The sequence below is a fragment of the Brachyistius frenatus genome, unplaced genomic scaffold, assembly GCF_029030835.1.
Source record: "Brachyistius frenatus isolate BFR_SWC_R1_liver_20210118 unplaced genomic scaffold, ASM2903083v1 Contig_17, whole genome shotgun sequence".
Lineage (NCBI taxonomy): Eukaryota > Metazoa > Chordata > Actinopteri > Embiotocidae > Brachyistius > Brachyistius frenatus.
In genome coordinates this window covers 602723-626543 of record NW_027210616.1, presented here as the reverse complement: position 1 = coordinate 626543, position 23821 = coordinate 602723, and the positions used below count along the sequence as shown (strand labels likewise).

The window sequence follows — 23821 nt, the reverse complement described above, 5'->3', positions numbered from 1 at the left end:
CCTTGCCAATCCCCATGAAAAGGGTGGATTTGTAAAGTGTGCGGGATATGTGTACAGAAGTTAGAGTGCACCCCCTTATTTAACTTGTTTGAAATACTGATTGGTGGTTTGTCAGGACATTTGAGACATTCCCACTATTTGTATTAATTTGTCTTACCAAATGGGAATAAATGGCTGAAATAAAATGAAACAAATTTCAGCACAATTGTGTCTTTCTTCTGCAGATATAATTGCATGCCAAAATGATTTGAAAAGCCTATATTGCAGAACTTCTGAGCAATTTTCTTTTCTCAGAAGTGCAAAATAAGGTTCATTCAGAAGGTTCACTTCAGAATGACGGGCTAAGTGAAGCTGCTGCAGTGAACTGGCCATGACAATGAAATTGCACACCTGTGTTGGTATTATTGTATCCAGAATATTCCTCATAGTTTCTATGGTTTCTGGTTGAGAAGTAGTGCTCCTGTTTTCTCGTCTGCCGTGGCTGGGTGTGCTGTACTCGCTGAGAGTCGGCTGCTGGTCTGATTCGCTTCCAAATGTCATGAGAGCAGTTCCTGCAAGATGAGATATAGCAGGAAAAAAAAGTTTTACTCGTCTCCAGGAACATCGGATTGATATGCTTTCATTGACTTACACTCATGTCTAACCGAATCATGACAGATTCAGAACTGGGGGGACAGTTCTGAATTGTAAATTTTACATACGAGCTTTTGCAGGGCCAGAGCTAGTTTGGATGTGGTCAGCAGAGGAGAAAAGAAAAAAGAAAATACTCAGTATTCTCTTCAAGTATCCAGACTGCACCTGCCTCTCCACATCGACCTCATTAACTCTCCAACCATTTGCACTGGCCAAATAACTCTGAGACCTCTCTGTATCTTCTCTAGGCAGAGGGCCCAAGAAAAGACTGGCCAAAGATTCACCTCGCCACACACCACGCAAAGATATTCACCATGTGTACAGGTTCTGTGATACATACTCACTGAGGTCAATAATAAGGACATTAATTACTCACACTCAAGAGCAAAGGTCATTAGGGATATAAAAGAAAAGGTGTTAGGGTAAGAATTCGCATGGAAATGAGGAGGCACAGTAGAACAGAACAGAAGACACAATAAATTACAAAACACCAGTGTAGGACTTCTAAAAAAAAAAAAGGCTGATGGAGCGCCCTAATATGAAATAATCTTATTAAACCATGTTATTGTTCCCATTTGTATTACAAGACATGCTGCTGCTTTTTCTACCACTGCTCAGCTCATCATCTTGAATCTGCAATCAACGCCATACAGTAAAGCGTACTACCTGACACACAGAGTTGCTTTAACTTTTCTGTATGGTGTGTTTTCATTTTTGTTCTGCATTTGAAGTCTCATCATTGCAGCTGTCCCCAAACATTCAGGTTTTAGTGAGTCAAGCATTGCAATGGGTTGTTACAGTACACCAAATGCATAGCTTGGAATGTAGCTCAGTTTTTGAGTGATGCTTGGTATTTTATGGGAGGAATGTGTAAATTAAGAGATTCTGACATGACTTTGCAGTACTGTGAAGTGAACACGTTAGCTATCGTATCAACAGTCACTCACCATACATCTGTGCCGTCTTCAGTGTCAAAACTACTGTTATTTCATATTTCCTTCCTTTCCTAGCTTTGTTGATATTTAAAGCGAGTATGAAACTCCATTACAAATACAACTCTAAATGTTATTGTAATACAGATACAAACAGATTTTTTTGTTGTTTTTTAAATCTAGTTTTTGCTTCATATTTCTGCATATTACTTCACTTGGATCGCCAACCTGCAAGTTGCTCTTTAAGGTTTAAAATATAAAATTAGTGTCCGAGTTCCAGAAAAGTTTTCTAAAGGAAGTTTACATGAGTCATTTTTAAGTCATTATAAAAATTTAAAAAAAGAAATAAGTACATCCGATGTTCAGATGAGACTTAATAAAAATACAATTATCTCACAATCACAGGGCTGCTTACTTGTTATTCACTACAAAGTGACAGTCTGAACACCCAGGTGAAATTACCAAGACACCCGTGTGGAGAGGGTGTTAATAATGAGAAAGGATGAAGTGTAAAGCATGTAAATGTGTGTGAGAAAGAGAGAGTGAGAGAAAGCACACTGTTAATTCTACAACAAGCACCAGATCTCTTATTTAAAAACATCTCGCTCTGCTGCTGTTAGAGCATGCTGGGAAACATCTGTCTCACTGAATCCCGACAGCTCTATCCCGCCACTATCTCTGCCATGGAGATAATTTTGCTTTCAACACCAAGTCTGTTTGAATCTCCCCAGTTACAGGTTATCAGTGCAAATTATGGAAATTTTGTTTTTCCTTTAATGAATGAAATTACACTGCTCTACCAGTTGTGGAGTGGAATTATATGAAACCATAGACATTCAAAAGGGTCAGCGAGATATTCATGAAAAGGTAGTTGTTTCAGTTATGATCTTTTTCTTTATATACTTGTTTATTAGCCTGAATGTGTCCATGTGCTTACATGTTCCTGTCAGGTGATGTGCAGCCAGTGCTTTCTATAGTCAGCACCGTCCAGTTTGTTGCAGACAGAGTGATGATACTCACTGAGACAGACGTTGTCGTTGAAATATCCCAGGAAATTTTCACAATCCTCTCTCCGGCTCCCACTGGCTGAGCAGGAGCACCATGGGGCCACACTGGATGTGGAGTTGTCGACATAGTTGGGAGTAATTGTACTTCCTGCAGAGAGACGGCATCAGGCTTCTATCAATATAAAATATTCATTCGCCTTTGAATTGTTGCACTGTGTGCATAGTTCATTTATTTTCTTGAAACATTAATGGACACTGCATTTTTCTCTGCACTGACCTGATGTAAAGGAATGATAAAACTCGATTGCAGGTTTGACTGGTAGGATAAAACACAGAGCAATTGAGAAATACTCCAATATTGTCTTTTTTAGGTCACAGAAATCTCTGACATTGAGATTTTTTTTTCTGTGCTTGGTTTTTTTCCCCTTCTCATATAGTGGATGGTGGTATTTCATGTGCTTTAATAAATACAAGACGGGAATGAAAATGCCAAGAGTGTGTTTGTGCTGAGGGGCACCATTTGAGGTTCTTGAAATGCATTAGGTTAGCTCTGCTTTCCAGTGTGTGGAAAAGAAGTGGCTGTTCATTTTCTTTTACGGACTGTTATAAAACAGATTAAGGCTCACGTACAAACAGCCTCTGTTTTTTTTTCGACAAGATTTTTATGCGTTTGTATCTTACACCATCCTGAACTTTGTCATTTGGTTTTGAATAAGTTTCATTTCATTTTCCCACTCTCTTTTAACCTATTCATTTCCCTTCTAGCTAGCTTTCACTCATTCCTGCGTCTTTATCGCTGTGGAATTTTCTCTTTCCTTCTGTCACGCAGCATATCGTACATACCTTCATTCACATCCTGTCCCTTTCCTCCTCCACCTGTTCATTTCCTTTTTCCCCCACAACTTTATGTGCTTTCTCTCTCTATGTTGCATCTCAAGTCTGCACCTACCTATGAGCCCTGTGTAGGCGAGGAGACAGGCTCCATAGTTCACTTGCTTGCAACCGTTGGCAGATGTTGTGGAGGGTTCGCAGTCATACTGAAACTGAGCCAGACGTGACCTGCAAAAGCACAAAATGGGCACCAGTTAGCAAGAACATGAGAACTCTGTATTGTTTTATGTAAAAGGTTTGCTGTTTTTTTCCTTTTTTTTTTTTTTTAATAAATTCTTCCTGCTATAACTTGGTCATTAAATTTAGACTTTGCCCCTCTGACATAAAGAAATATTGTTGGCCATGGTGACGACTGAAAGCACTGGACTGTAATGTGAAAGTGATAGAAAGAGTAATATATTTCATCCCCGAGACCTGGGATCATTAGTAAAGCCCTCTGAGTGTAATGGGGCTGTGGAAAAATAATGGCCATGACCAGAGATAGCAATGAGCGATAACTCTGATCCATCTGGCTCTTTATCTGCGCTAAATATTTAATGTGTTATTTCTACAGGCTCTCTGGGGTGCTCTAACCAATGGTGGTAGAAAGCTTTAGGGTAAAACAGCAGGCCATTTTGTTGATTGAGTGGCTGTTTATTTGGTTTCGAAGAGCCCAAATACTGAACAGCACTGGCCCAAATAAATGATTGATTTAAAAAAAAAAAAAAAAAAAAAAAAAAAAAAAAAAACGATATCCAGGGAGTACTTGAATAAAGTCGGAATAATTAAACATAAGCTTTAGAGTTGGATCATTGAGCTAAAACAAAACTGGTTATTCCAAATATTTTTAAGCAAATTGTTATTTTATCCATATAAGATGGAGAAGTGAGTAATAAACCTAATATCTGTTCTAAGATTGATATTCAAATAAAGGGAAGACTATTAAAAGCTTCCAATGCATTTAGCTCTGTTCTAACCTGCACACATAGTCAGCGTTGCAGATCCTCATCTGTGTCATGCAGTTAGGTTTTTCCATGCTTTCATAGGAGCAGCTGGGTACAATGGTCTGCCGTCGTCGCTCTCCGCATGCTGTGTCCGTACATGGGCAGAAGAGCAGCTCGTGTGTGTAGTCTGCAGGAACGCGGTCAAAGAACCTGCGGAGGGCCTTATTGCATTTAGGCCGGTTACACAAGCCTGACTTGGGCGTGGGTTTGATGCAAGCTGAAACATATTCTGTGCGGAGCTTCTGGCACAAGTCGTCCACATTGCAAGCCTTGGCTGCATCCAGGCAGCGATTCACAGTTGTCATGCCAACATCGGTGTCTGTGGATGGAGGTAAGGTCAAAGACAAGATGTCAGTGGAAAACAAATAGCAATAGATTAACAAAGTTTTGTCTTTATGTGAATAACAGTGTATGCGACCTGAGGTATGTACTCAGTTTAATTATTCATCATGCTGAGATGCAATCTCTTGTTAGAAGCTTAAAAGTTGAGATAGTTTGCAATTACAGATCCGCTTCAAAGCAGAAGTGGTTGTAAATAAACAATTGAGACAGACTTATTTCCTGATTACCAGAATAACGAAGCATGTATTAGGAGAGAAGTATGCACTCCAATGTAATGAAAATGGAACAATTTCTCCAAATCAAAAGTAAATACACACTGAACGTTTTGGCACAAATTAGGGCCCACAGGGACAGCTTTCAAGCATGATAGGCTGACATATTGTACTCCCACATTTGTAACATCAACTGTTATGAAAATATAGTCTGTAATTTGATATTCAGAATGTGACATCTGTTGCAAATCCCCCTCTGCCGTCCTCTTGTCTGTAAAATGTGAATGAGTGCTGTATTATTACGGCTGTTCCTCCATTTGCTATGTCAAGGTACCTATAAGGTTTCAATCTCATTTATCCTGAAACAGTGCAGTTGTGCAAAAAAATAACAAGCAGTCACAACGTGTTCTTATTGAAAAGCAGTTTATAATTTTTAAGGTTTTCAATGTGACAGCATTCTAAAAGCATCTCAATAATGCCCATCAGGATTGAATGTGTGGTGCACTGGCCTGTATGATGAGTTATTGATATTTTGGGCTATTGTAGTCATTTATTGTCATGGATTAGTCTCTTCTTTGTCTCTGAACTGAGTAAGTGAGAACAGTATTTCAGACATTTCAGTCAACAATAAAACAAGTAGAGGTGTTGTAGTAAAGTTAGTAGAGCTACTTGCCCTTACTAGATACGCATTGCACCCACGTGCATTCCCTAGTCTTGGCCTTACTGCGACCCCCTTTTGCGTTCGATGTCTGTGTTCAATATCTGTGTGAAACAGATCGGAACACTGCTCGCTTCGACTTGAAGAATCTCAGTTGACTGTTGGGTCTCCAACAGATGATTTGACTCGTTGACTTTCAGGGGCCAGCCCTAGCAACTAGCAGTTCAGTGGAAGGCACTGAACAAGAGAAACAACCGCAGATGCTGGTTTAAATGAGATTCAGGAAATGCACCGAACATTTTATATTTCATTCTCTTCAGTGTTAGACCTGAAGTGTTATGTGATCTTGACCAAGGACACCAAAACAAGCTGCAGAGTTCATGAATGGTCATGTTTGGTGTGAGAGTGAACCCTGCTACTTTGTGTGGCAACATCTGAATGAAGCTTTTGTATACATGTTGCCTGGGAATTGAGCAAACAGCTGATCTCTTTGAGCTGCTTGCCTCAGGGATGACTCATCAGTTTTCTGCAGTGTGTTTATAGTTTTGTAAACAACAGGTGTTCTGGTCGGAGTGGTTGATAAAGTAACTAGCGATTTGTTACTTAACCAAGTTGTTGTTTAAAAGATAAGTTATCGTGTAATCTTGCTGACAAACCAGCAAACAAATTGCACCGTAAACGTAAACTCTATGGTGGAGTTAATTAACCATGACCATGTCAACCTTAGCCTACATTTTATTTTCTTACACTAATTGTAAGGTTTATAGGTTCACATACATAATGTGTTTGGATCTTTTGTATCCACAAGATATACAGAAATCTGCTTTTCAGAGTTTGGGCTTGTTTTAGTAATGTTTTTATGACCAAGTTGTTCAAGAAGCCTGACGGTTTAAGAAACAAGGCGAGATTTGGATTATTCTCTCTATTATGAAAATGAATTGACATTCATGGACAATGTTGTTTCAGCTGAGTCTTGGATGTGAATGACATTGCCATTCAGTAACATGACGAAGACAAAGATACAATTTTGGATGCTGGAGATGACCTCGGATGAATAGGATACATGTGTAGTAGTGGTGTCTGAAGAACATAAGGGACCTCTGTTTGTCCTGTGCTTGTTTCCAGGGAAAATTCTGAAGTCTTATTTTTGCAAGAACAAAACGTCTTCAAAAGGTGAAATAGTCAAAAAAATTGTGAACGTTAATGAAGGTCAGTGAACTTGCCAGCTGTTATAGAAGCCAGGCGGACATAATCGTAATCCCTCTGCACTGTCTCATAGGGATAACTCTCCACCAGGTTTAGTCCTGAAAGAAGAATAGACACAGATAGAGATATTGGCTTGAATAAACGCCACAGCTCATCTAAATGATGAAACATAAATTATGCTTACATGTAGTCATTTTCATTTAGTCATACAGGCTCCAATTGACAACATCATACATTTTACCCACATTACAGTCTGCCTATTATTTATTTGTCAGTATTGCTGTGTTATTTTTAATGAACCGTTGCTACTGTATGAAAATAAAATGGATTTTTGACTTACAGAGTTCATTGAAAAATTTAGTTTTTAGCACATAAGCACAGACCATGTATGATAGACTGGTGAAGGCTCCAGTAGATGCTCAGGCAGTTCTTCTCCTTCTTCATTCCTCTTTTACACTGGCAGCCATGTAAAGGGCTGGACAGTAGGGCAGACACCGCGTTGGCACACTGGCTTCTGGCACCGGGGCCCAGCTTCATGCTGCCGTTTCCCGCCACACACTGCCGCAAAGTACGTAGACGTGGACTACAAGTCTCATCACTCGAGCATGAGTCTCCAGCCACTAGGCAGTCTCTGCCGGCCATTATAACCTCTAACAGAGCTGTGTGGGAAGAAATAAAAGCACAACAGAAAGCAGAAAGATAAGAGGATTCGAAATAGCATTGGGGTGCAACATAATTAGATTAAATGGGAAATAAAGGAGACCTGAGTTTAAAAGCAGACCAGTTGTCAGGAAGAATAAAGGATGAGAAAAAGTTACATTTTGTAGGAAAAAGGTGAACATTGAAAGGAGATATTGAGCATGAAGTTAAATCCGCTGCAAGGCTGATTGTTAAATTGTGAAAACCTATAAATTGACAGTTTGACAGTGAGGGAAAAAAAAAGTAAAATCTGACTTGTTTTCATTGCCTCTAGTGATATGTTAAGAGAGCTTTTACCAATGCCCACTATGGCATTACAATGAAGAAATCTCTTGCAGCCCCAAAAGCATTTTCCCCATACACCACCATTGTAAAAGAAATGTCTGTAAAATTATTGACAGGACACCTCCAACTGTAAATAAGGTCATTGTTAACGCTATTATGAATCTTTAATGCGTGGAGATTTCCTAATTGTAAGGCTTTCCCAAAGCCTAGAAAAATGAGTTTAATTTGCGTGACATCATCTCACTGTGAGGTCTATGAGCCAAGTAGGAATGCCAGGGAAGGGCCAGCAGGGGAAATATTAAAGCACATGGGCAGTGGGGCGCACAATGTTGAAGCATACCCGGAAGCTAGGAAACATTTTTGACTCGTATGCTCGGCAAGCAAATTTTCCGTTCAAGTGAGTGGGCTTCATCTTTGAGTCCTGTATGTTGTTTCTACGGTACATTTATGGTAGCCTCTTGAGCTGCCTGAAGTCTGACATTGGTCTCAGACTAAAATAATGAATCTAGAAATGTGCATATGTGCCCTTGTTGGCAAATTGGTAAATTAGTTATCCAACACACATTAAACACTTATTTTCTTTTCAAAATCAAAATCAAATCTGAACTCTATGCTGTTATATCGACATATCTTTTCCCATAAAGTCAGTCTTGGAAATGGCCCTACAGGCTGCAGCATTTGTTGCTTTACTGAACTACTTCAAGGCTGAAGTTATGAAATACCGTATTTTTTATGCATGTTGAATACGCATATGCTATTCAGTTACTGTTTGAAAAATCAAGAGTGGCAGAGTTATACAGATGCTAATCCATTCTCTTAATGATTCACCACCAAACCTTGTCCTGAGAAGCTTCGACTCCTACAGTTGTACTGCGTGACTCAAGCCTATTCAGTGAGCCAGGGAGCTTGGATGTAGGCTATGCGTCATGTACAGACTATATTGACACCATTATTGAGGGAAAGAATAAACAGATATTCCACTGTTGCTCTGGTGAAGATAGTGATGAACAATAAAGGTGAAATTCAAGGTAAGTCGTGTATATAGTAGTTATGCTAGGTGTTCAGAAATGTACTTTTATATTAGTTCCTGAATGCAAAATTCCGCATTATGGTACAAATCTTTAATTTCAACCAGTTTAGAGGGGAGGAGTTTAACTCTGGTTGTTTTCTCTACAATTTACAAATTTCCGCCTCACACACATTTGATAGACGCTGGCTGGCCGGTTGAGCACAGAGGAGCCTCAAGTACCTGCAACACGTTCAATTTAGACAGGTATGTGGCCAAAAATGTATACAAGGTGCTCTAATGTAAGATTTACCTTTCTCGATTTGATGATTGATTGGATGACTGAATGATTTAATGGACTCCCCAAGTAGAGCCTTTTGTAAACGCTGTACTGGCTCATTGATTCTGATAAGATTTACTACTGCGTTAATGTAGCAAAAGTTATATTTTAAAACATGTTTTTGGAGCCGAATGACAATGAACTTTTGGAAATACAGTATCAAAGAAATTTGGTTGGTGCCATACATTCACTGAAGTTGGATAACCATTATATGATGTTATGGCTCCTAGGCACCTGAAGGCATATTAGAAGATAAATTAAAATGTCTGCCGTGTCTCTTGATTTAGAGATATAAATATTCTCTGATGTTTTGTACTGATGATTGAGCCTGTAAGTGCTGTCATGCAGTTGAGCCAACTCAATATACAGACATCTTATTTTACAAAAAAATGCAATGTTTTGGGTCTTTGAGAGCAACATTTTTAAGTTTTGAATGGATGATCACAAAAATCATACGGATGGATAAAACCAAATTATGAAAGCAGACCATAACAGTGCATACAGTAAAATATTTACAAATCTATACACCTCATAAACTGTTTAAAATATAGATGTTACATATTAAGTGTGTGTCCACACAGTTTCCTAAGTGTCTTCTCTGAAGAAAGCTATGTGTTCTCGGGTTATTCTGAGAAGATATAACTAAGCATGACCTGCTGTAAATCAAGTCGGTCCTTTTAGTCAAACACTGTAAATTCACAACACCTCTGTTGTTACTCATAATGTCAATTCCCCCGTCTCCTTCTATCAGAATTTTTCAATTTTATGCAGCTTACATCGTCTTACACTGTCGGTATTTCTGGAGAAATATTCTCTTTAACACTTACATGCATACTCAGGAACAAACAAGAAAAGTAATAAAACAACCAATACAGACATGTGTTTGGATGCTGAGGGGGCGGGGGGCAGCGCCTTGGAAGGCCAGATGGTCATTTGCAAATTCAAGACCAAAATCCCAGGCCCTTCCTCTACGGCTATGTATGTCAGTTTGTGCTGTGCCTGAGCAGAAGCTGGACTAGACACCATACATCATGAATGCAAATGAGTCGCTTGATTTGATATTTCCAATAAGCCTGTCTCTGTACCAGTAGGTTTAGCCAATTAACCACGTCAGTAATCAATGTGTTCTGAGGCTCAGTTAAGTACTCAGTTTCCCTGCCACATAAATCACAGGCAGATTATCTGATCAGTTACCCTTGTGCCCCGACTTAATGGTCCACTTCAAGAGAGATAAAATGGAAAATGAAACTTAATGAAGACAGCTGGAATGTTACCTTCACTCCTATGCCTACAAAGATTTGAAGCTGGAGGGGAAATGGCCATGTACTTGTGTGCTTAATGGGTATCTTTGTTCCAGCACTCTTCAAATTTGTAAATAATCTGGGACAGTCATTGAAGTGTGTTTACAACTGTTCAGCCAAAGGTGTTAGGCAACATGGAGACCTTGCAGTGTAGCAGCTAATCCGGCACACTTAGGGCCCAAATTTTCATGCGGGTGCAAAAACAGATTTTTGTTTTGTGTATCTGTGCTCATTTATTGGTACCGAACAAACATTTTTTTTTATGCCAAGGTGAGGAGAGAGGCACTGCTGAGTCTGTAGGTATGCTGATTAGACACCACAATGCAGTTTTCGTGGCCATTTTGGTACAGTACGTTTGCAACCACCTATTGGCAGTGCAGTCATTTTTTTGGGCTGTAGTGGATTCCGAGGCATGCACTGACACAACTTCTTTACAATCACAGAATACATTTTATTCATGTTTTTTTTTTTTTTTTTTTTTTTTTTTCATCTACTACAGATTAATATATATATATATATATAAATAATGTTTACGTGACTGAAGAAGATTCTTCCCTATATTAACATCTCTGTAATCCAGCAACCTCGAGTAGAAGCGTCAACACCGATGTTGTGTTTGATAAGTGAGCAGCCCAGAACACTCTTTCCTGGGCTGTTAATTAGTCGTTGAACAGTAACAGGAATGATTCCTGTGTTTCATCCAGATTCAATAATTTGAGAAAGATATTGTGCTAATTTACAGAGATGGCAAAGCAGCAACTTCAGTAATTGTCTAAATCTCCAGGTAAATCACGCTCTCTATCAGTTAATATTCCATAGTCATGTAAATATTAATGACTGATAGTGTAAGAAGTTGCCGCTGTAGCTTCCTCACATGGAAGCCCACTCATATCATCAGTAACACCACAAAAAGAATCATCATATATCCCATGGAAAATAAAACGTGTTAGTGATGTTAGTTCAAGGATGGAAGGTTGTTCTTTTGTTTGTTCATTTCTAAAGCAGACTCTTGCATGGGCAAACCTGTACCTGCCTTGTTTAACAGGAACGATGTGTTGTACAAGTCCAGCGCTTCATGTGTGACAAAAAAAAGTTTGCTTGCAAGATACTGTGCACACAATGGCTTATAGAGCTATTGGGTTAAACAGGATTGATAGTTGTGTTTGTTCTAATTCAAAGACATAAATTAGTCTATTCAGAGAAGAGCCATTGAGTTTAAATTTATTACTTAGACTTTTTTAATTGTTCTAACAAATATAACCAGCCATGCCGATTCATGTTTGTGCAAAGTATATTAACGCGTGTTGCGTATTTTTTTTAAAATTTTGGAACCACAGAAACTTCACTTTTCTTTCATACATTTGATATTCAAAAATAAATGCTCAGGTTGTTTGTCTTTAAATAATAAAAGAAAACAACCTCAAGTGGATCGTTTTATTCTTAAAAACATCAGCCTCGGCATGTACACATACACTCCTGATTAGCTGCTTAGATTTCTCCTCAGCACTTTGTGGGTGTGTAAAAACACATTGCAACCGTGAGGCCCTTCTTCTACAAATCCTTTCTTATCTTCTGTCTTTTTTCAGTTGTACTCATAATTTTAATATTCTTTCAGAAGCTCATACTCCTTCAGACAAGTTTTCACTCACTTGAGTCAAATATTATGTGTTTGCTCTTAAGTCCTTTTTTTATGTTTTGAAGTGCTACTAGTCCTCTTACAGCTCTTGCTCCTTACTTGTGATTTTCCTGCTTATCAAAACAATGGCAGCTGTAAAATAATCTGTAATTTCTTTTAAAAAAAAATTAAAAAACGAGTTTATTTGTATTGTTTTGAAATATTAACTTATATATTTTGAGAGGACACAGACATTTAGACCAATGAATGTGTTTTAGGATTTAAATTCATTCATCAAAAGTTATTAAAATGTAAAGGGTTCGTAGTGGTATACTTTAATAAAATCCAAGGGAATATTACATTTGGTCAAATTCTCTGTATTGATCTCCTGATCGTCACATTGAACTTTATAAGTTTAGCACTTTGCCTTTGAGGGAAACGTGAACCTCAACATATCATAAAAGTAAGGAAAGGCTTTATGTAACTTAATATAACTTGATTGCCTTATCAGTACTGGCACATAGATTTCAGATATTGGCATACTGTAAGTGAACAAAACTTTCAGTGTTTAAATCATCTTGGTAAAGATGCAGCCTGGGTCTTCCTATCACAAGTTATTGGAGTCAGATTTTTCAGCATTTTATGAGGCCACATTACTTGCTTTTATGCGACAAATTTAGCAATTTCAGACATCAAAGCAGAGTAGATTGAATTTGGCAAAATTAGACGGCAAAATATCCATCTACATTCAGAATAAAGCAATGTCAGCTCCACTTACACTTCATGTTAGACATCAAACAAATAGCGCATGAAGCCCCGTAATTTAGCTTCAAAGGTTTGTAAAGAGAGGCATTCACACTTTCAACAGAATACGTTTAAGAATAGCTTTGTAAAAAAAACATCCATTGATGTGATCCTTTTCCAACAGTGGCTATTTTCAACTTTTTCGGACGAAAACGTTGCTTGTAGGATTGCTGTAGAAAAATGATATACTCTGAGATTTAGACAAAAACAGTTTTCATATTTGCAAACAATCTCAGGAAAACCAACTCGTACCTTAAAGGACTTTGTTGTCAATCAATAGATATGCGCATGTCTTCTTTCAGAAAAAAAACCACATAGCACACACATCACTTAGGTATGTGATGTACAGTACCAAAGGCAGAGGCTAGAAAACAACAAAAGCAGGTAGTAAGAAATTGCAACTGAGGATGATCTGGTGATGGAGGGATGGGCAGTGGAAGATGGAAGTAAACAGCTCACAGCTGAAGTAGCATTAAGGCCCTAAAGTTTGAGAATTTGTTGTCATATAGACTGCCTGACTTACTGGTTTGAACTGATGAATTAGCTTACAGTGATTACCATACATGTTGTGCTGAATGTTCTTTAATTAATTTGATTCGTCTGATTGCCTGAAACAAACAGGAGATTTTGCTTTTTATCTTGATTCCTGCAGCTTATCAACAGCCAACCTCCTTTTATATTACTTAGATTTTTTTTTTTCCATATTTAAGTGGTATTCATTTGAATATTGTATAGGTCAAACCAAGTTTCAGCCAAGGCAAAAATGGTGACATTTGGTAAGAACTATGAACAGTATCTTTTGACCACGCAGAACAGATCATTTACACAACACTTGTATCATTTGCCAACATCTGTTTTCAAGTCTGGTGTCACATTAAAGTGATAATGCTTAAGATTTTCCAAAATGTAAACCCTTGTTTTGATATTATATAAGGTAATTATTTTCTCTGCCACATTCATTCTGTCTGTAATAACTGCACACAGCAAGCTTCATCTGTAGTGGTGGAGGCTGCCATTCCCTTGCTAGATTCAGATCATCTTCATAAGCTCAGGGGATTCAAGGCATGCATGTAATCAGCATTTCAGTTTTTAATTGTGTCTCAGTGATGTCAGCTTGATGGTTTACTTCTCACTCTTCCACAGCGTTCTGTTAAAGTAGTGATAATTTAAACCGAACATTTCCAGCAGCAGTTTATTGCAAAAAACACATTCATCAACAGGTGAAGCATGAGTTGGCTTTTATTGTGACAGTCACAGGATGCACATTGTAAAGTCGCTAAAGTTCACACTGACTGCAATTCATCAAAAAAAAGCCAGTGCAGTAATAAAATTGTCATCTTTTATGGCCTTAAAAAAAAGTATCAATTTTAAATATTTCAGAGAGTAATGGAACAACAAAGTGCAGTGAAACTTTTCACACAATGTGCACAATTAAATCAGATCACAGTTCCAGTTATTCATGATTAACTGTTAATGTAATATGGCTGTATTTCCGTCAAAGTATGATGCCAGATCAACAAGGGCAGAAATCTTAAGGATTACTCTTTGAATTCAATGGTAAACTTGCATTCAGAGAACACCTCAGAAACATATTCACACATAGATATATGTATCTAATTTGACTGAGTGACAGAAGTCTGTTCAAGCACTGAAAACCTGTATTCCTCGAAGTGAAGTATCGTCTCGAAGATAGCATCAGGTCCCGGATAGGAACCATTTAGTTCTCTGATAACCATCTCATGTCCTCCACCAACGCCATTAACCCTGTCTTTAATCGATGCTTTCCCTCAGAGGAGTTTCCGCCAGAAACGAGATGATCCGTCTGTCTACAGGAAGTCAAGCTGAACTGGCTCTGCTTTTCACTTCTTTAAACATGTACACAAACACTGCATAAAAACATATGCATGAAATAGAGATATGCATAATCCCAGCCAGTGCAGAGCAATACCACAAGGCCCTTAACTTCTCAAAACACTTAATCTTCCGTGTTTCCTACTCTACTATAATAAATAAAATAAAACACAACAGCCTCCTCTTCTTTATTATGCAACATGATCTTATTACTCTGGCCCAAGGCACTTGTATTGACAAACCCGCTTATTATTAATTCATCATAATCAATGGTGGTAGTAGCATAATGTTGCCATGTTCTTCCCATGTAGTTACAGGCATGTTTTCTTTCCAAACGTGATTTTCTCAGATTACATTTATCGTTTAGAATTTCTCATTCCCAATGTGGAGTTTGAAAAAACAAACATACAAAATGATCCCATAATGCAAGGGCTGCTGTGAAAGGGAGCGAATCGTAAACAAAAGATTATATCTGAACACGCCAAAGATGGAGGTTGTTATTCATGATTCGAATCGCTGCTTCAAGTGAGCATCCATGTCAGTTTGATCCGCGGGGTAGATGCTGTAAAACCTGACTGGCACCGTATCAAAGGTCTCCTCGAATTAAAGTTTGTTTGGCTTTTCAGACTGAGACCTGACTGGTAACAGCTTGACTCTGTACGTGGGCATGAATGTGTGTGTTCCTCATGTAATTTCCTTTTGAGAACAAGTACGAGTTTTAGTTTTTGAATAAGAACAAGATTTCAGCAAGGTGGGGGGTCAAGGAGTTCAGAAATAAAGGCACACTAAGTAATTAATGTTATAGCCCTATCAGCAGCAGCTTTGACACGACTCAGGCTATGTGGCATTCAGTTAAAGTCACATGAGATCATATCAATGGCACAATGAAGTGTGCTCATTGCCACAGGGTAAGAATGAAGACTGATGCAGGCGACATTTAGTGAGGATAATTTATTTTGACACAATCTGTTTAACAGTGATTTTGTCCTCGCTGTACACTGTCTATTGCTTAAATGACTGGACTGGAGCCTTCAGTCCTGCATCCAGTTATGACTGACTAGGAGAAACAGTTCAGGCTATTGGGTTCAACAAGAGACAGGTGCATGTTATTTGAACTTGTTAGCGTGCTAATATTTGCCAATTAGCGCTTAACATGAAATCAATTTTAGGCTGTTGGCAATGAAATTAGTTATTTGCAGATATTTGATTATAAAAGTATATCAATACTGCTGAGTGAATATTTATACCAAATATGGTTGGTGACACATTTTACTCATGACCTCAAATGTGAACCTCACGGTGGCACTTGATAAAGTCAGTAGGATCACTGAAGTTAATATAATGCATCATGTTAAAGCTATGAATGTAATTTCATTAGTTTCAATCCATCAAGTATCATGTTGAGATATTTTTTTCTGGATAAAGGAAATCTTTGACCTGCTGGTGTATGCTGTAAACTCTGGCTCACTAAACAACATCAAAGTTGGAAAACTGTCACCTTTCACAAAGCATGTCTGGCTATCATCTCTGAGAAGAGTGTCATTGTTTTCTCTGCACACCAAATATCAAACTTCTAATAGTGACAAAGCTAGCCACTGATTGTTGTGGATGGACTGTCTGCTCTTTGCTTCTCCCTCAAATGATTGTGCATATCTATAGTACACTTATGATATGCTGGCCTTACCTGCACCTGATTTTTATTTATTTATTGAAGGAGTTCCACACTGCACTTTTTTTTTACAGCTGTGATAGTCTTTGCACGTTTCTGCTGTTTGTACCATGGCATCTCATCTCAATGCACCACACGCGTTTTACCGAAGCCTGGTAGTAACATGTTCTACTTCTCATTCTTTTGTTGTTTGCTGACGGTTGGCAAACAGCTTTTAGGTGCATTGCCGCCACCTTGTGGTGCTAGTAACCCATTACTATCAGGCACCTGTAAAAACAAGGGAAGGGACCAATGGCTAAAATCCATCCAATGGTGCTAAAATATTGAAGGCTGGAACAAAGTGGTGGACCAACCAAACAATCTGCCATCGATAGACCCACACACTGCTAGCATGGCTAAAAAAGATACTGTGACAATGAGCAAATCTCAGGCAAAGACCAGAAATACCGAGCTCTTTCCTGTACATAGTGCATGTGCACCTACACTTTCTTTAGTTCTGGATAATGATAATAAGGAAAGGTGGAAATGAAAAATAAAACGAGAATATAAAAAAATATTCTAACATGTAAAATGTTGTTTCCATAGAGACTCTCACAGTTTGAAAAAATATATAAATTGCCTGTGTGCTTAAATTTATTGCCATTTTATTGTCCTGTTTGTGAAGTATTTCTTTCGACATGAGTGACATAAAGTAAATCATTATCGTCAAATCCTCATCATTACCTTTTTGATTTTTGATGATGATCACTGTCTGATGGTTCACAGGTGCATGCATGATAAATTAATGCTTAGTATGCCATGTGCCACTGTGAAAAGAAACTGTGATTCTTTCTTTTTTTTTATCTGATGCTCTAAAAACTGCAGGAACATGCAGATGTCAGGCGATCAGGCAAAATCATCAGGTTTCATTGATAAGCCTGAAAAACTGATGTTGCACTGGTGCAAACACTGAAATTTCACCTAACCAGAAGTTTCTTGAAAATCTTGGCAGTGGAATGTTTTGCTTCTCTTTTGTTTTCTTTATTGAAGTGAAACAGGAGCGACACACTCCACCGACGTCGTGTGTGTGTTCTGCAAAAGCCTTGACTGCTCCTCCTCAGGTAGTTTCTAAAGGCTTTATGAACCACCCTGGGCTACGTGCCAAATTTCAAACCAATGCAACAACACCCACCCGCGGATCATAACACAGAAACACAACAACAGAACCACAGCCTGTTGTGTTCCTATTGAGTCATAGGAAAGACTACCGGACAAAGACTCTGTTGGAATAGCCTCACACCCCTTGTGATACTTAAATAGTAGCAGACAATGTGCTACTTGGAACAATGAACATGTTTTTTGTTTCAGATCTAAGTTCTCTCCCCCAACTGAGGAAAAGACTAGAAAGCATGCAGACACAGAAGGACAGAGACACGGATGCCAAATGACAATAGTTATGACCACCTCTGGAAGACTGAGAGCAATTCATAGTTTCTGTCCACACCAAAACAATCAGAAAAGAGCAAGATATCCTCTCCATTTTATTCTTAAGCCGATATACGAATGTCTGTTATACTGTGCTTAAATGCAGTCAAACTCTTACTTTTATTCTTGCAATGAGCCACTTATTCTAAAGCTTTTACAGAGGGATAGTGTTGCAACTAACACTGCTGATTATTTTGTTAATTAATTGTTAACACTATAAAATGACTGAAAAACAGCAAAAACGTGTGTCACAGAAGACTTGAGTAGCACTCCAGAGAGGGTTAGAGAACAGAAAGTTGGAATCCATCTGTACTACCACAGTCATCATACTTCCAGCTGGTTTATTTAATTTCAAAAAGCTTCACATTTCTGTTGTCCACACTAAAATGTCCACTTGGGTTTTTCAGAAAGCTCACATTTCAAGTGTGAAAATGCAGTCTTGAGTGAATGGAAGGCCAAAATACAAATGGATTAATGAGTTTAATGGTGGTCTGAGGTGACATCCTGTGGCTTATCGACATAACAATTTTCTGTATTGGTTGGAGAAAAACAAAAACAGCAAGCTGATATTAGAAAGAAATACATTTGAATTGTGTTTTATAATAGTAATATCTAATATATTTTACTATTGGAGATAAACACAAAATTGCATTTACACTGAAAGTCACACAGAGACAGTACTTCTTCATACCTTTATATGCTGCACAGACTATATTCATAACCAAACAGGCAGCTTCCAACATTTACATGGAAGGAGGATATGTAACTCGTTACTGTTAATGAGAAATAATTGAAAGGCTTTGTTTTTATATGCAGAACAGTATCCACCAGGCTGACTTAGAAAAGTTGAATTTAATTTATTTTCCCAGATGTGAGTAAAATACAGGATGTGATTCTTTAGGGGCTAAACTGAAGAAGTGAACGTGTGTGTGTATGTTCATGTGTGTGTGCTAATTTTTATGTGAAGCCTTGTCGAGTTCGGTCTCAATGTCACACAACAAAGACCGTTTTATCTTCACTTGGAAATGGTGATTTAATGAGTGGATTGACTGTTGGTATGTAATGGTTGCAATTAATTGATCAGCATATTGTCCTTTGCTCCCAGAGGGGCAGAGCGTGACGCATCATGTTTTTCTCCCAGTGTGAAAGTGTTGGCTGTCTGCAGCACTCAGCAGGACTTGTGCCAGCCAACCAAGGCATACAAATGATGGGTCTTCTCAAATATGGGGAGCAGAACACAATACTAATACTGATCTGAGTCATTAAAAGAAATGTGTCTGTCACAATACAAGATGGCTGCCAATCATATCTTGGTTATATAATGAGACCAGAATGCCTTATGAACAGACACCAGCCTGGTTAGCATTACTGATCATTATCTTACCACTGTGTCATTTGATTCTTATTGCGTTGTTTTCCAGATAGAACACTTGATCTATAAACATTCTCTGACCACAATTTGACAAGATGACAGTTGAATACTTATCACTTAGAAACAGTGCATTTTAAACCGCAATTAACACCCTGTATTAGCTTGAACACACACACACACATCATGCAAATGTTTTAACAGTGTTTTTGAGCCTTGATAGACAACTGCCACACCCAAAAGCGTCTTGGACTATTTTAGACCAAAGGTTCGTGATGAGATGATTTGAAACTTACAATTATATACATACAGTTAACCAACTTTTTTTTTGTACATTTGCTTTATTTTAACCAAACCACTTCCACACTAGTAAAGTCCTCTATTGTGGACCCATGGAATATCACGCTCCCTTCAGCTCTATGCACACCTCTTTGGCATGTGGAAATCCAAAGCTCAACAGGCCTGCCATGCCTAGTTACTGTTGCTAAGCTATGACTACACCATCACCTTTTGAGAACAGTCAATTGGCTAACAATTTTTTTTAAATAACATTTCTTCTTCGCCATGTATCAAATGCTGATTTGAGAAGTAAAAAGATGTTTTTCTGTAAGTCAGAGGAAAATATTTACATAACAATCAGTGCTGCCTAACACAATGATGAAGTGTTAACCTTCTGCCAGGTCTGATGTTGTGGCATAGCAATAATACCTGCCAGCTGTGGCTGTCACTCAAGAGTCATTACAGGATGGAGGAGGGGCCACGCATTCCGGTACAATGATTGATGGACACTTTTACTGATGAGACTGCTAAATAGCCCTCTGTCCTCTGCGTAGCTCAGACTCCCAGCATGCCTCCAGTCCTTGAGACCTGACGGATGTGGTGTAATAATGCAGCAGGAGACGCGCATGAATCTTGAGATAGGGCTTTTCAGCTGATTGCCTCTGCTTGTTTTTCTAAGATAAAGATCAGTTGCAACATGGCAATTTTCATAATGTGTTGTGTTTTAGGTAGTCAAAACACTTTTACTGTGTATTTCAATGACATGGATCTAGACACTGGACCATATTTCAAAATGGACATAACTTCCCAGTCTGAAAAGTGAAGCGAATGCAAAAATGCCATAAAGTGCAATACCACTGAGAACCACTGGGGGCTGGCTCCATAAATGCTCTTCCTCCGTTGACTCCCATCCAACTTTTTTCTTGAAATACAAAGTCAATATTTGTTATCCACTAGTCATTATAATGTCATTAGCTAAATTGGTTCCTTCTGTTTAGTTTTCTGGTAGCCCTTCTGAAGAGAATACCTTGATTAATTAGATATTAGGCCTCAAAAAGGGATATATGTGGTGGCATGTTTGGTTTGATTGACATGCCTGAGGTGCATTCAGGTTTATGTAATAGGAGGGTGGGCATAGTGTCCTCAGGTTCTCAGTCTGATTGAGCCAGTTCCACCACTCGCTCCTCCCCAGCTTGTACAAATATGTTCACTTCTGGCTCCAAAACAAACAATATGGGGATGGCCAAAATGCCAAACTTCAGGCTTTCAAATAGCCATTCACAAACCGATGGGTGATGTCATAATTGGTTGCCGCTTGGTCTAAAGACATTCTGTTGAACTTATAAATTATTTCAATCTGTCTTACAAAGCAGCGCTGCATTTAGGCCTCTCATAATTATTACATAACTGCCCTGTAGTAATTATTTGAGCTGACTGCATTAATTTTGCATACTTTTTTCCATTCATTTGTCAAAAAACAGCAGGATGAAACAAACAGAAACGTGACATTTCCATATGTTTTCCATTTGAGTTTTGACTGGAGCTCTTTTAACGACATCATCTCGTTGTGCCCCCTTCTTATTATGGTTTAATGGCGTTTAAGTGGAGAATTATCACAACCATTTGACTCATGGCACTTCTAATATTCGACCGATAGCATTTTGATGAGCATCTGTTGACCGTGAAATCATGGATTTAGTTGCAAAGCCAAACATCACAGCACCACTGTGAGCACATTTTGGTTTTATGACAAATTAAAAAAGAGACACAATAACTTGGAAGAGGCAATTTTCTTTGATTTCAAGCAGAAACAATTGGTTGATTTTGTGTCTCTGTAATTGGTGTCTTCACACATACTATACTCAAACAGCTCTGTGACAGAAACTCAGAGCAGGAAATTATCATTCACCTGGAGCCAACATTATGATGACAAAAAGTGAAATGTGGGTCAACATGACCAGATGTTAACCTATTATGGTAGATGCTGGGGCAGAGGACTCTGTCAATCATACACGACCCATGGGAGGACAACAGTGATCTTCAGTAGCTTAGTTACATGACTTCTTTATGTGCCTTTGTGATTCACGGTTTAAAGCTTTAAATGAAAGGTCACAGAGGGATGTGAGACACCAAAAGGTATAGGCTGAAGATCAAAAGGCGCATAAGCCCTCAGCCAACACAGGTTTAAGTATAAAGACACTGCAGACCACTGCTTCAGTGAGTGTTGTAACAAGGCTGTTTGTTATAGCTGGAGTATGATTGCAAAGGATATGTGAAAGTCATTCCTCAAGGATCTAAAACCTGGGCAGCTATTTGTCATCTTCAGAGCTGTCAGTCATGTTAACACCACTGTTAGTGATAAATGAAATTTACAGTCAGATGCTGAAGTCTTTAAAAATACTAGGAATACAGGATAGGATGACAGCAAAGCCTCAACACTTTTCCTCTGCTCATTAGCATGTTACAGGAGTGATTCCTAACGTGCCATGTAGCCTTGAATGTTTGTAAAGAAGTTCTGACAGACTGTTAATCAACCAGGTATATTTAATCATGACTGCATGTGTTAATTGCACAATATGTTCTGGGGTTTATTTTTCAGTATTATCAAAAGTTTTGATTTGTTCTGTCATTCTATATAATATAAAATGATATATTAACAGTTTGTTTCAAATATTGTGAACATTGTTCTGTTTTTCTTCTCATGGAACAAAATAATTATTATTGTTCTAATTAGTATTAGACACATACAGTGACTGAAACAGCTATCCATTATTTTAACAAAAACCCATTAGGTATTTCTGTCAGTTTGTAGAACAAAAGCACGTTGTTTGAGATTATTACAATTTCCCTTTTTAGTCACTTCAATTTAACTTCCACTGGCAATAAACCATAACAATATCCTAATTAATTTCAGTCCTGAAATTCATAGTTAGTCAAACAGTGTGTGTGGATTATAGCTTGCAGGGTCAAACATAACAGAAGCTACAGTATAATTGAATAAGTGGCTTCATTAACCATGTTTGCTGTGTTTCTGGATAGGAAATGATAAAGAGTCTAAAAATGTTCAGAAACAGACTAATAAGCTGTGTATTTATTAAATGGCAAGAATAGTGCAGAAAACCCAAAATATGACAAGTACATGACTGGTGATTTGACTACAGCATCTTTCCAATTGCTTTCATTGCTTTTCATGTTCTTGTTCCACATTTTGTCATTATAAAGGTTGACTGCAATCGAAATTCCATCTTCACTTCACTTTGGAGATTGTATGCACTTGCAGTCTGCAATAAATGCTGTAAAATACATACAGACAGGTTGAACACAGCCTCCTACATCTCAACAAAAAATGATTCAAAAAAGATACAGTAAGAGACACCAACAGTAGTTACTAATGTGTCAGTTGGAGGAAATGGCTCCTGGCAGGTTGGAAGTTTTTAACAACCGATGTAAAGTAAGTTTCAAAATTTGGATGGCAAGGACTTTCAGAATAAGGCAGACATTGAACAGATTTCTCCTCTAAGTGGTGGTTACAAAGAGCAATTTCATAACAAATATCTCCTCATAACCACCACATCATTATTGACTGAAATATTTTGTAGCTGGGATCCTGTTTCAGAGTTGTACTCCTGCTGTCTTATGCCCCACTCAGACTGAAACAGGCCTCAGTGGGCCAGCTGGATAGAGTTGCAGTGCAAATTTCCGATGCCTCTGGTCTCAGAAGAAAAAGTCACATTCCTTTTTTCCACAGACAATGTTAGCTAATTTACAGTTTAAATGCTGCAGGGCTTGGATGGATTTTAGTCTCACTTGTTTGGATGATTAGTTCTCATCTTTTGATCATCAACTGCGTCAGAAAATATCAGTTTCTTGCACAAAAAAAGCAAAGGTACAAGCCTGTGTGATGCTCTCAATTAGTTCTAATGTTGTTTTGATAAGAAACGTACAATCAGGGAGTTTAACATTCTGTCATGCTCACTGCTAACAAAATCTGCAACAAAAATCAATTCAGGTTAAAATTCTGGCTAAATTTTCAACTCATTCGGCAACCTTGGTGCCATGTTTTATTTTCCAACTGCAGTAAATAGGCATTTTCCTAATACCTTATGACTCCCACTTCTAACTGTCTCTCACTTAATATTACAACAGCAGTCCAGGTTAATAGGTATTGTCAAATTTCTAGCATTTTCTGCGCCAAACTGAAGCAAAACAAATATTTTCTCAGAAGCAAAGCAACAACAAAAAAAGCAGGTGGCCATGATGTATTCCAAAAGGCAG

General features: G+C 38.2%; 1 protein-coding gene across 1 annotated transcript in view; it reads right to left on the bottom strand.

The window, feature by feature from the left end:
* gfra4b (GDNF family receptor alpha 4b) overlaps window positions 1–23821 on the bottom strand; it is a 43400-nt gene that overhangs the window by 4465 nt on the left and 15114 nt on the right. Inside the window, exons 2-7 of the mRNA XM_069694202.1 lie at window positions 7248–7523; window positions 6882–6962; window positions 4420–4765; window positions 3522–3631; window positions 2586–2720; window positions 391–551 (exon numbers count right to left, since the gene is read on the bottom strand). Of these exons, the coding sequence (XP_069550303.1) occupies window positions 391–551; window positions 2586–2720; window positions 3522–3631; window positions 4420–4765; window positions 6882–6962; window positions 7248–7523 (1109 nt within the window). The remainder of the gene's footprint in view (window positions 1–390; window positions 552–2585; window positions 2721–3521; window positions 3632–4419; window positions 4766–6881; window positions 6963–7247; window positions 7524–23821) is intronic.